This window comes from Caloenas nicobarica, chromosome 28, assembly GCF_036013445.1.
Source record: "Caloenas nicobarica isolate bCalNic1 chromosome 28, bCalNic1.hap1, whole genome shotgun sequence".
Lineage (NCBI taxonomy): Eukaryota > Metazoa > Chordata > Aves > Columbiformes > Columbidae > Caloenas > Caloenas nicobarica.
Window position 1 is genome coordinate 2,515,373 of NC_088272.1, and position 13,008 is coordinate 2,528,380.

The 13,008-nt window shown below is 52.1% G+C and overlaps 1 protein-coding gene across 1 annotated transcript; it reads left to right on the top strand.

The window, feature by feature from the left end:
- Window positions 1–5,198: 5,198 nt before the first annotated feature.
- LOC135999365 (olfactory receptor 14J1-like) lies at window positions 5,199–8,126 on the top strand (the record flags this gene model as incomplete). Its single annotated transcript, XM_065652921.1, has 2 exons — window positions 5,199–5,660; window positions 7,959–8,126. Coding segments are annotated over 2 exons (630 nt in total), but the record flags the coding sequence as incomplete, so codon positions are not given.
- Window positions 8,127–13,008: the final 4,882 nt, after the last annotated feature.

The window sequence follows — 13,008 nt, forward strand, 5'->3', positions numbered from 1 at the left end:
CTCTCACTTCTACTATTTTTATCATTTAAAAAGTATTTCTTTGGACAAAATTGCCCTGAAATCACCCCTTTCATACTTTTCCCCTTTTTTCTGGTGTGAGTGGAGGTGACACAGGGCAGATTACTTCTTTTTTAGGCAAAGAAGGCCAAGGAACAGATCTCAGGTCAGTGCAAAGGCAGAAAGGAAGCCAGAATGTTTATGTGGTGTGCACTGACACACACCGACAGCTGCATTTCCAGTCTCTGAAGTCCCAACAGTGCAGCAGAGTCTGGAGTTCTGAGCTCCCTTCATCTGCCCTGTGTGACACATGTAAAATGAAACTACCCCAGCCAAAGAGTTGGTTTTGATTCTCTTCACAGCCTGAAGCACCACATGGGTCAGGAGACAAGCCAGGATACCCAACAAGGACTCACATGCTCTGCACTTAAAGTTCAGGTGTTCCCGAGAATCTCAGCAGACAAGTTGTGCCGATTCCTTGGTGCAAGGAGCTGGTCAAGAGCCTCGTCTCCATTTCTGTAACGATGGCTTTGCTGCCTGGCTGATGTGCAGACTCTGTACATGGATGCTGACACCTGTTGAGCAACCTGCTCTGAAAGGATGAACAAGATGGGCATGAGGACAGCAAAACAGAACAACCTGGGTGGGGGCAAATGAAAAGGGATGCACAAGATGTGGTCAGGGCTGTTTGGGGGCACTTGTAAAACAGCCCTGCACCTCATGTGAACTATTCCTGTGGTCAGAGAGAACCTGAGAGCTGTCCCTAAATTGAAAACATGAAGGGGATGAAAGGACAGCATCATTCAGGTTGGATGGGACCTTGGGAGGTGTCTTGACCAACCTCCTGCTCAAAGCAGGGTCAGACCAGATTACTCAGTGCTTTATCCAAACACATCTTGGACACTTTCTGGGACAGAGTGGATGTGCACCCCTGGGAAACAGCTTCCAGTGCTTGACTGTCCTCATGACTGGAAAGTTTTTCCCTTTCTATAGCACCTTTCCAAGCCCGACCATCCAGATTGGTTTTTACCCATCTACTTACACACTGACACAGATCATAATAGCCTACCTTGGACACAAGAATATTGTGGGGGATGATGCTGAATGCCTTGCTGACTTCCAGGTAACAGATCACCACTGCTCTCCCCACATCCAGCAACCCTGTCCTTTCCTCACAGAGAGCAAAGAGGATGGACAGGCACAACCTGCCCTGGGTAAACCCTGTCACCTTCAGAGACCCAGAAATGGGGTCCCAGTGGACATGTTCTGGGGCACAGCCCTTAGTTCCCCTGCTCACCCATTGGCCATTTTTGAAAAGTGCACCCAATGTGTGAGAGCTGCCAGTGGTCAGGGAGTCCCCCCAGTCTCCATGAGCTTTCCAAGAAGGTGGAGAGTGGCCTCACTGTGACATGGTCCTGCTGTCTCAGCTCCTGGGATGCTGCCCCTCCTGTCCCATAGACTGGAAAGGATTGTGTTAGTTCCAGGGACCCCTGACTTGATCCCCATCCACTGCTGGTTGTTCTGCCTCCAGTGACAGAGGCCTGAGACACCTTGCTGGTGAAGATGGAGGACCAGAGACACAGAGAATATCACTTCTTTCCCTTATTAAATTAATCAGTACCCACACGGTGTCTTTGTTTCTCCTTTAACTGTTTCTGCAGTAGTAACAGCTCATTATGGGGCCCTTGAATTGCCTTACAGGTCTAGACTGAGTTTTGCTCTGGCCTGTTGCTGTGCTTGGAGGCTGCTGTCCTTGCAGACCAGATGAACTAACTTCTGCCACCCTGCCTTGGCAGTTTATTCCATCCGTGTCACAGCTCTGTCTGCAACACTGACAGCTCCAGCTCAGCCAGTCAGGTCCCTGGCTGAGGCCATTGCCTCACATCTGGGCTGAACCACCCCAGCTGTGGCACCAGGAAAACTCTGAGTTGCTCTGTGGAAACCTGGTACCAAGTGTCCAAGAGCCCATGTGTGCAAAGGCTTTGCTTCAGAGCACAGACGTGACGTGGCCCAAAGATTGCTGGATATCTCTCTAGACCTATGAGTAAAAAACCAAAATATAATGCCTAAATTCATTCAGGTGAACATATTCCTCCTCCAGTTTTTAGAAATTAGAACCTTTCCTGTAACGTTCTTTTTGTCCTGCCTAATGATGAGAGAAGAAAAGATGATCCTCATACCAATTTACTTTTTAATACAAAGAACACAATGCTAGCAAGAAGTGTCACTGCTGAAGAGAGAGAATCAACATCACTGATTACTTGAGGTTGTTTCAAAGGATGTGCCCCTGGAGCCCCAGGGACAGCTGGGGGGAGCCCAGAGGGGACAGAGGAAGGGACATCATGGGCTGCTCCTGTGCTGCTGAGCTGGGCTGGGCTCCTGGGACAGAGGGAGCTCATGGCAAGCGGCAGCGCTGCAGAGAGACAGCTCTGCCCAGGAGCAGCTCCTCTGCAAAGCGCAGCAGGGCTGAGGGCTCTGCCTGGGGATCTCAGGGAGACGAGCACGGCAGAGGGAGATTAAAGGTGGTCAGGACTGGGAGGATGACTGAGAGCTCACGGAGGAGAAATCTTTGCAGCCCTTGCCATGGTAAGTCTCTGGGTGCAGGGCAATGCAGCTGTAGCTCCTGGAGGCATCTCCTCAAGTTAGCACAGGCACAGCTTGAGGGATCTGTGAGGAGGGGGCTCTTGGCAGGCAATGTTGAACAGCTGTGAAGCTGGGTGAGCACCCAGGGGTGCCCAGGGCTGTCCTGCAGAGCAGGGTCCCTGCACCCCAGGGCTGTGCCGGGGCAGGGACTCTGCCGCCTGCCAGGGTCAGCGCTCAGCCTGCCCGGGGAGATCCCAACAACACTGAGAGGTGAAAGCTGTGGGGAGAAGGAGGGACCCCTATCAGGGCAGGAAAGGTGCTTCTGCTGTGGAGAGCATGCTGTGTGGGTCAGGGCTGCTCACACCTCCAGATCACCCCCAGGATTTTTTGCAAGTTCATGCCTCAAGGAGAAGACCAATGCAAGGATTACCAGACAGATAAAGAGCTTTCCTGAGCCTGTCTTTTCGGTTTCAAATCCCGAGGGTTGGAGAGTGCAGGAAAGTATAAAATGAAAATGAGCTCTCATGCTTAAACAAGTCACTGTGACACCTGAACTGCAACTCCGATTAATCATCACATCTGCCAGAAGCCTCATAACATCCCTTCAGCTGCTGCTCTGCCTGTGCACAGCACCAGCATCACATTGGCTGTACCCGTCAGTCTTACTCTGACCTGTCCTTTTCCCCAGTCTGCAAACAGGAAGATGCCCCCAGGCAGTGCCCTGTGAACAGGCAGGATCTGTAGGGCCAGGGTGAGGGCACAGAGGGCGGGATGGTCTGTGAGCATTGACAGGGAATAGACATGGACAGGGAAACACCTCCCAGGAGGAGAATCTCCAGGCAATAGGGAAATGATCAGAAATGAGAGGTAACTAAACTCAGAATTGTTATGGGAGGGAGAACACAGAAAACTCCGTATGATCCCCGCAGGGCAGATCCCTCCTGTGAGCAGCCCCCTCGCCTCCTCTCCCACCCAGCAAAGCCTCTGCCCTCAGGGCCGGGGGCTCCAAGGCATGAAGCAGCTCCTGTGCAGCCAGAGCTCCAGTTCCCTCTGCAGAGCACAGGGGCTGAGAGCAGCTGCCCGGCAATGCTGGTGTGTGGGAGGTGGCTGCACAGCTGGGGAAGGGTGACGCTGTCTGAGTGCCCGGCTGCCTCTGCCCTGGCCTCTCTCACACCCACCCTCACCGCAGTTTCCTTCTTGCTCCACTGCTCTGGGTCACTGCTGTTGTGATCTGGTTCTTGCTGTCAGGCTCTCTGGGGATGGGAGTTTCAGCTGCAGAGTCACAGCCTGATCTTGTGGGTCCTTTCCTGCAGCTGTGTCCATGGGAACACGTGTCCCAGCTTTGCTCTGACCTGTGGGGCTGTGGGCAATGCAGTGTGTGGGGCTGGGGAATGAGCTGAGTCTCCCTGAATCAAATGCCATCATTAGGACACTTCGCTGTATGCTCGAGGTTTTCTTCCAGTCCTGTCCTACAGCATCTTTGTGTTATCTGAACATAGAGAAACATAGAGATGCTATGACAGATAAAATGCTGTTGAGTTTATGAAATGAGCTGTGTGTATCCTGGGCTAGAAGTAGAGAGCTTCAACCTTAGGAAAGGGTGAGACGTGTCATAGTCTGAGGTGGGTCCCTCTGCTCTCAGCAGTCCTGGTGGCTTTTCAGGGTGACATGGCAGTGTGATCACCATCTCAGAAAGGTGCCAGCCCAGGGCAGATGGAGGAAGACAGAGGGACAGAGCAGCTGCCCTCACTCTGCACTGACCCACAGGCATCCTCTGGTCTCGCAGGACTCGCTCTGTTCTCCCTGAGTGCAGCAGAAATGCTGAGGGTTTCTGACACCCAAGAACACTCCCCAGGCTGTGAGAGGAGAAGGAGCTGTAGAAACGCCAAACCTCTCAAACTCAGTTTCTCAGCCCTGCGGGTACAGATGCTGACAGTCCCTTCTGCAGCAGGAGCGGTTCCATCTGACAAAGCTGAACCCCAGGACTGGCCCCTGCCCCACCCATCACACAGGGTCAGGCTGACTCCTCAAGAGCCCCTGGGCAGAGACCCTGCTCTTCATTGCACACTCATCAAGCACCGACCAGGGCTCCAGCCAGGACGTTCTCCTGGAAAAAGAAAAGGGTCTCTTTGTGGGAGGGGCTGTGGGAAATGGCTTTGGTTTTGCCCAGAGAAGTCTCCCCTAAATTGTCACTGTCTTTTCCTCCTTGCACAGGTCCTCATGCCCACAGGCAACAAATGTCCAACAGCAGCTGCATCACCCAGTTCCTCCTCCTGGCGTTCACAGATACACGGGAGCTGCAGCTCTTGCACTTCTGGCTCTTCCTGGGCATCTACCTGGCTGCCCTCCTGGGCAACGGCCTCATCATCACCACCATAGCCTGTGACCAGCACCTCCACACCCCCATGTACTTCTTCCTGCTCAACCTCGCCCTCCTCGACCTGGGCTCCATCTCCACCATTGTCCCCAAGTCCATGGCCAATTCCCTCTGGGACACCAGGGCTATCTCATATATAGGATGTGCTGCACAGATGCTTTTGTTTCTCTTTTTCATTTCAGCAGAATATTTTCTTCTCACTGTCATGTCCTACGACCGCTACGTTGCCATCTGCAAACCCCTGCACTACGGGACCCTCCTGGGCAGCAGAGCTTGTGTCCACATGGCAGCAGCTGCCTGGGCCACTGGGTTTCTCCATGCTCTGCTGCACACGGCCAATACATTTTCACTGCCACTGTGCAAGGGCAATGCCCTGGACCAGTTCTTCTGTGAAATCCCACAGTTCCTCAAGCTCTCCTGCTCAGACTTCTACCTCAGGGAACTTGGGCTTCTTGTGGTTAGTGTCTGTTTAGGATTTGGGTGTTTTGTGTTCATTGTGGTATCCTATGTGCAGATCTTGAGGGCCGTGCTGAGGATCCCCTCTGAGCAGGGACGGCACAAAGCCTTTTCCACGTGCCTCCCTCACCTGGCCGTGGTCTCCCTGTTTGTCAGCACTGACTTCTTTTCCCACCTGAAGCCCCCCTCCATCTCCTCTCCTTCTCTGGACCTGGTGGTGTCCATTCTGTACTCAGTGGTGCCTCCAGCAGTGAACCCCCTCATCTACAGCATGAGGAACCAGGAGCTCAAGGATGCCTTGTGGAAACTCATATCTAAGTGTTTTCTGAAGCAATAAAATGTACATCTGCTTCTACATAGCAGTTTTAATGTAACTAGTTACAGGACCAGCCTCTCAACTGTATCTTATGTTGTTATTGGCGGGGTTTTTTTATTGTGATAATGTTGTCATCCCCTTTCTTATTCACTGACTGCTTTTCTTTTATAACCACTGGCTATGTAAATGAGGAGCCATTATCTGTGTGTATGTAAACAAAATAAAGGGTCCTGTAGTATCATGGTTTGATCGCGGGGAGATAATCAAGAACCGCGGCAGATGTATTTTCCTTAACCCTCTTCCCCCTCCCCTTTTCCACTCCCCCCCGCCCCTTTTTCGCTAAGGACAGGCGATTTTGAGAGGAAAGGAAAAGAAGGACAGAGAGAAGAGAGCTGGAAAATTTGAAAACATTTTACTAACTTAACTAAATAAATGTAGAGAACAGTAAAGCAGAACAAATATTATAGAACCAGTCTTGCAATTCCCAGCAGCGAGTCCGGCAGGATCCTTCAGCCAACCGGAACTAGATTCAGTCTGTCAGGAGGCCTCAGCTTGCAGGGACGGCAAGAAAGAAGCAGAGACGAAGCAAAGCAGCAGGAGACCCAGCAGAAGAGACAGAGAGTCCTTCTGGTCCACCTTTTATACCCAGGAAGTCATGAATGGGATGGACTACTCCAATTGGTCAATTTGTGGTCACCTGACTCAGACCACCTCCTCTCGTTGCTCCCCCCAATGACCCAGGACATTCCACCCCTTATAACATACTGTTCACAGCATATTTAAACCTCATCAATACAATCTAATTAATACAATTTATCAATACGATCTAATTAGTTACAACAACTATATACATATATATATGCAGGTGTAGCTCATCATTCTCTTAGTCCATGGACCATCCTTTGGAAAAGCTCGTTTAAGTTCACTTATCACACATCCAGTACATCTCATGACCACTGTTTGTGGGTTAAAGACATCAACTTTGAAGAAGTTGTCAGGCGCCACTCGAAGAAACTAGCTCTGGTTCCATCAACACTGTCTTGTTCTGAAAGACACTTATTAGACACTGTTAGTATGGAAATTAACATCGTGCAGTTCAGTCTTGACTATTTTCACCTAAAATCAAATCCCCTTGAGGTACACATTGAACTTCTCCATCTTCAAGCATCACCCACCAGGTGCTACCAGGACCTTGGACAAAAACAATCCCACAAATGGGCTCGCCTTTGCCTGAGGTAGGAGTGACCCAAACTGCCTTCCCTAACATATTTTTCATGTGTACTACAGGGACTTTATCTCCTTCTACAGTACGGAGAATTTCTGATTGTGCAGGCCCGGCTCGATTAGTTGATCCTCTAGTGTTGACCAACCAAGTGGCTTTTGCTAAATATGAATCCCAGTTTTTAAAGGTTCCACCACCCAGTGCCTTTAGTGTAGTTTTTAACAAACCATTGTACCTTTCCATTTTCCCAGAAGCTGGTGCATGATATGGAATGTGATATACCCACTCAATACCATGTTCTTTGGCCCAGTTGTCTACAAGACTGTTTTTGAAATGAGTACCATAGTTGGATTCAATTCTTTCTGGTGTACCATGTCACCAAAGGACTTGCTTTTCAAGGCCCAAGATCGTATTTCGGGCTGTAGCATGTGGTACCCCATATGTTTCCAACCATCCGGTGGTTGCTTCTACCATTGTAAGTACATACCGCTTACCCTGACAAGTTTGTGGAAGTGTAATATAATCAATCTGCCAAGCCTGTTTTTAGAAAACTGAGGACCTGGCGCCTGACCCCAGCCGGGGGGAGGGCTGAGAGTCATCAGACTGTGAATCCTTAATGTAAAACAAAGTCTCTTTGAAATAATCCCGGAACGCAAATTGATTACTGTACTTAAAAAGTTAAGCTAGGGGGAAGGGTAACATAAGAGCCAGGAATCCCTATTTTAAATAAATCAATAAGGGGAGGGGTTTATTATAACTAGATGACTGAGACAGGTAAACTGAGGCAGTCTGTGAACCTTCCAGTACCCAACCACGTGATCCAATACGTCCTCACCAACCACCGCTCTCCTTTCCACCCGTTGATGTAACACACACACAGTTTCCCTCAGTCCATGGGCTGCCACCGCCGACCGTGTCCGACCGTTGTGGCCCCTGCTGTACCGTGGGCCACAGCCCCCACCGTGGGGCAGAGGCCCCACCAGACCCAGCACCCGCCATCCTGACAGGGGCTGAAGAGGCCCCAGCCTCTAAGAAGCTTCATCTCTGCTCTGCCTCATGGATGGTGGGAAATGCCCCGTGGCACTGGTTACAGCAATGGCAGCGGAGCCGTTGGCAGCGCAGAGTCCGACCCATCTGGGCTGCTGAATCCTGGCGAGATATCGCTGCCCAGCTAGAGAACATGCCTGAGAGTGCACCACGTAGAAGCTTACATGCCCGAGAGTTGGTCACTGAAGAACGCGATCCGAACAACCAGTGGGGGGATCGAGCTGCTCAGATTAAAGTGTCTGAGGTAGATTTGGATTGGCAAGATGAAGGTGAATTATTGATGGCCCATTGGGCCCACGGTGCCTCAGGTCATTGAGGAAGGCATGCAACATATGGATGGGCTCGTGATCGAGGCATGGACTCGACCATGGACGCTGTTGCGCGGGTTATTCATCATTGTGGAACGTGCGCTACCATCAAGCAAGCCAAGCAGTCAAAGCCTGTGTGGTATGGGGGGCGATGATTAAAGTGTAAACATGAGGAGTCCTGCCGAATTGACTATATCACACTGCCACAAATCTGCCACGGCAAGAGCTCTGTGCTTACAATGGTGGAAGCCACCACCGGCTGGCTGGAAACATCTGCTGTGCCCCACGCCAGTGCCTGCAACACTGTCCTGGGCCTTGAAAAGCAAGTTCTGTGGCGTCATGGTATTGCCGGGGAGTAATTTAGGGTTCTGCTCACTGCAGAACAACGTTTAGATTTCTTAAAGACAAGTGCAACTTCAAGAATTTGGTGGCAGGTTCACTCTGTTATTTACTTGCATGGGGGAAATACGCCAAGCCAAATGCTGCTGACCTTCTCTCCAGGCGCCTGTACTCGTTCACGAAGCAAACTTCCAGGATTCTTGCCTCCCCGATAACCGTTCACTCTGGAGTCTGTGTCCTGGGGCTCCGAAGACAAACTCTCAGGCGAGGCCTGTATCCGTCACGGTGCAAACCCTCAGGATTCTTTTCTCCCTGATAACTGTTCGCTCCAGAGTCTGTATTTTCAAGCTCTGAAGGCAAACTTTCAGGGGAGGCCTGCACCCATTTGCAAAAGCGAACTTTCAGGCATTCCCTTCCTGATAACCGTTCACTCTGGAGTCCACGTTTAAAGCTCCAGTGGCAAACTTTCAGGCGAGGGCTGATAACCGTATGCAGAGCAGACTTCCAGGAGACAAAATTCTTACAAAAAAATAAAAAAGTTAATGGAATAGAACAGCAGGAGGGCTGGCTCAAGCTGGGTACCTGTGCAGAGGTCCCACCCAAGCATAGGAAACCACAGGCTTTTCTATGTCTACAGACCATTCATACCACGATTCAGTCCAATAGCAATGTTTCACATTTGGATCTTCTTGCTTCTCATTGGATCTTCTTCTCTGATTCCACGTGGGCCTTTGTTTTTTTCAGCTGTTGACATTGTTTAGTTGAGGCGCGGAAATGACCTTACAACCTTTGAGATTGTAAAGAAGGTATGTATTTACAACACTGGACACACGGGGGATTAATTCCACCTAAAACGTGTGCAAATTTCCAGTAGCTGTGAGCTTGGTTAAATGCTGTAAAGTGTTACATATTCATGAAAGTTCTAGAAACCCCTATACATATTCGTAACCTGTCCCTGAGAAGGCGGTTCTTATTACAATGAGTTCCGGGAAATCATTTCCATAGTCTCCACCTTCGGCCCCTCCTGGTTGTGCCTGCACAGTGATCGTGAACCAGCGGCTTCTTCTCCGTACACCTTCACCTTTGGCTTGGTGTGCTGAGTTGGCTGGGACTCAAACTGCTGAGTTGGTTAGACCTGGCGTATCTCCTGTCCTGTGCCCAAGTTTCTATTATCTAGTTCACCCAAGGATGCACCAAGGATGCACCCAAAGTTTTTTATCTTTGCAAGGCCTGTGAGGTCATCAGCGGACTCTTGTTTCTCTTACAAGAAGTTACAGAAAGCTAAGCAAGGCTAGGCAATTGTGATGTGGGTTAAGGGTTAGCTCTCTAAGTGGTAGCTCCTTAGTTCTTTAAGTGTTAGTTAGTTAATTCCCTGTACCATATTGTCCATAACCTTGCAGGTACTGTTTTGTCTGAATAAATCCTTTCTTCTCAGCAAAGTGCAAAATAGGCCCCATCTTCTAAGCGTTCAGTGTAGTTTGTAGTTGCTTTTGGAAAATATGAGCAGAACTTTACAGCTTAAAATTTTAGCCAATCCAGCTTACCAAGTAACATGAAGCAAAGAGTATATTAAAAATCATACAACCTTATGTCCCTAAATAATTCATTATGTTTAGTGTGCATCTACTTAAGCTAAATGATTAATATTAAACTTAAATTGGGCTCATCCACTGACCCGTGAGTAGTAAAACCACTGCCACACAGCTCACTTATTTAGCAGGGAGAGCTCAAAGTGGGCTCATCCAGGCTGTCGTATTTCTAGAATGAAGTGGTTGACTCGTAGTAAAATTGCATAGAGTAGGAAAAGTCTGCACGAGACTCCCAGCGCCCACAAGCCACCGGCCTTCAGTTGCCGTTCTGCTTCCTCGTGGGTCTCCTGGAAGGAGTTCTTGGCCTGGCTACGGCTCAGGCCCATCCCTCCTCTGCAGCCTGGACCAAACTGCTGCGGGTTTGGTTGGGGGGCGGTTGAGTGCATCTGCTACACATGGCAGCCCAGACAGAACTGAGCCAGACAACGGGACTCCTTTCCGGAACATCCTCATAGACTCCTGGCCCAAGGAGCATGGCAGTGAGTGGGGCTGTCACATCCCCACCATGCACCAGCCGCTGGGAAAATGGAGCTGTGCAACGGACTGCTAAAGACTGTGCTCAGAGCAACGGGTGGTGGAACTTTTAGAAACTGGGATTCAAATTTAGCAGCCAGGTGCCCAGGGCTGAGATGGCCAGTGCTTCCCAAGGGGACACCCTGACCTCCCTGCTCAGACACAGGGTCACAGTGGGGCCCTTTGTGACCTCACTTGGTGACACCCACTGCCCTGCATGTGCTCAGCGCAGCCGTGCCCCCAGCCCCCACTGTCCGACAGGACGGTGACGGGACAGGGTGCGAGCACGGAGCTGGCGAGAGCCCCCGAGCGTAGCCCACGTCTTTCAGAGAATTAGAGAATCTTTTTGGTTGGAAGCGACCCTTGAGATCATTGAGTCCAGCCATATCCTAACTCTAGCTGCCCCTGGCAGACTCCCCTCTGCCCCCGGCAGACTTGTGCTGAAGACTGCTCGAGTGCAGCCCAAGTCTTTCCCGGCTGCCCCCGGCAGACCCCTGGCATTTCACCAAAGCTTCCCCCTTCCCCACCTATAATTCTTTGCTATGACCCAAGAGATGGCAGAGAAACACCTCAGCACCCCCAGGGTGGCCCTGGAGGAGGACAGGGCTCCCCAGGGGAGCAGATCTCCAGCAGAGCCCCACGAGCTGTGCATGGCCCAGCAACTGGAGATGGGTGAGTGAGGGGCCCTGATTGTCTGGGCAGGGCAGGGACCAGCAATTGCTCCCTGCTTGACACCAGGATCATATTTCCCCACACGCTGGCAGGAGCTTCCCACGGGTGGTGGTTGTGATGCTGCTTGAAGTCCAGGGCTGCTCCGAGCTGGGAGCCGGCCCCAGCACAGCCTCTGCGGGCAGACGGGACCCAGCTCCTGCCCCAGGGCACGGGCAGCGAGAGGCAGCTGGGCCAGTAGGAGGCAGCCGTGCTGTGGGATGGGGACTTTTCCTGCCCATCTGAAGCGAGTTCTTCACCCGCTGCACTGGGGGCTTTCCCCGTCCTGCCTGGCTGCAGCATCACAGCCCGTCTGCCGGGAACCCTCCAGCCCTGACATGCACGGGAAGACTGTGCCAGGGCAGCGGGCGCTGGGCTGGACGGAGGGCAGAGCTCCTTCCTCTGCTCTCTCCTGCCTGCAAACCCCCTCTGCAGCCCTCCCTGCTCTCCTCCTTTATTAGATGCCAGCTCTTTACCCGTGTGCGAGTTGGAATCGGAACACGTGGCCTCCATCGTGTCCTTTGTCGGCAGCCCAGGAAAGGTAACCGCGGCCATTCGGAAGGTGGCTGTGCCAGTGTCTGCTGACAGCGGCTCTGCCGCGGGGCTGCTGGAGAGCGCTGGCTGGGCAGAGTTGCTGCTCCCAGGTCTCTAATCGGCACTGCACCCCCATGCTGCGGTGCCGCTGGCCGTGTGTCCCCATCTCATGCTCCCTGTTTGTCTCTCTGTCCCCTGGCTGCCAGGATGAGGAACAGAAGACGGAGTTCCTTAAATGCATCGCCATGATCTTCAGAGCTGCAACATACGACGACTTGTCCCAGGGCCTAGATCTCTTCCGCCAGAGATACGAGCTGGCAGAGGATACCAAGGTGAGGGATAAACGGCGGCTCTGGGGAACTGGGCAATGGCCCCGGCACCCTGTGAGGACAGCGTTGGGCAGGGCCGGGGGCTGGTGGCACTGGGTGCCGGCAGCTGCCAGGTCCCATCCCTGCTGTGCTCTGCAGGTGCTGCTGGAAGAGGAGCCCAGGGACCAACTGCCCACAGTGGTGCGGCGGATTGCCATGTTTGCCATGGCCGAGATCAGGTACCTGTCCATCCCTCCTGGGGACTCCAGCTCCAGAGTGCCGTGTCCACCTGTACGAGGCCTCCAGGCACCGCCCCCAGCACCAGCGTCCGACTCTCTCTTTGTAGCTTCGTGGAGGAGGTGCTGCAAGGCAAAGACATGAGCCTCATCCAGGCCTGCTTCTCCAGCGTCTTCTTGCTTCCTCCAAAAGAGGAAATGAGGGACCTGAAAGCTTACCTCTACTTCACGGTAAGTGCTGGCTGAGCTACAGGAGCCCCAGTCCCTCTGGGCTGCTCCCTGGTCACCCCGTGCTGCACTATGACCAGAGATCCAAGGCAGGCTTTACTTTCCCACTGTCGTCCCTTCACCCCGTCCCTGTGGGCCTGGCCACGTCCAGTGCCACGGGCTGCTCTGCCGGCAGCAGATTGCCCCTGGGTCTCTCCCAGGCACAGCAAAGCAGTGCAGGAGTCCTCCCTTGGTGCTGGGAGTTCAG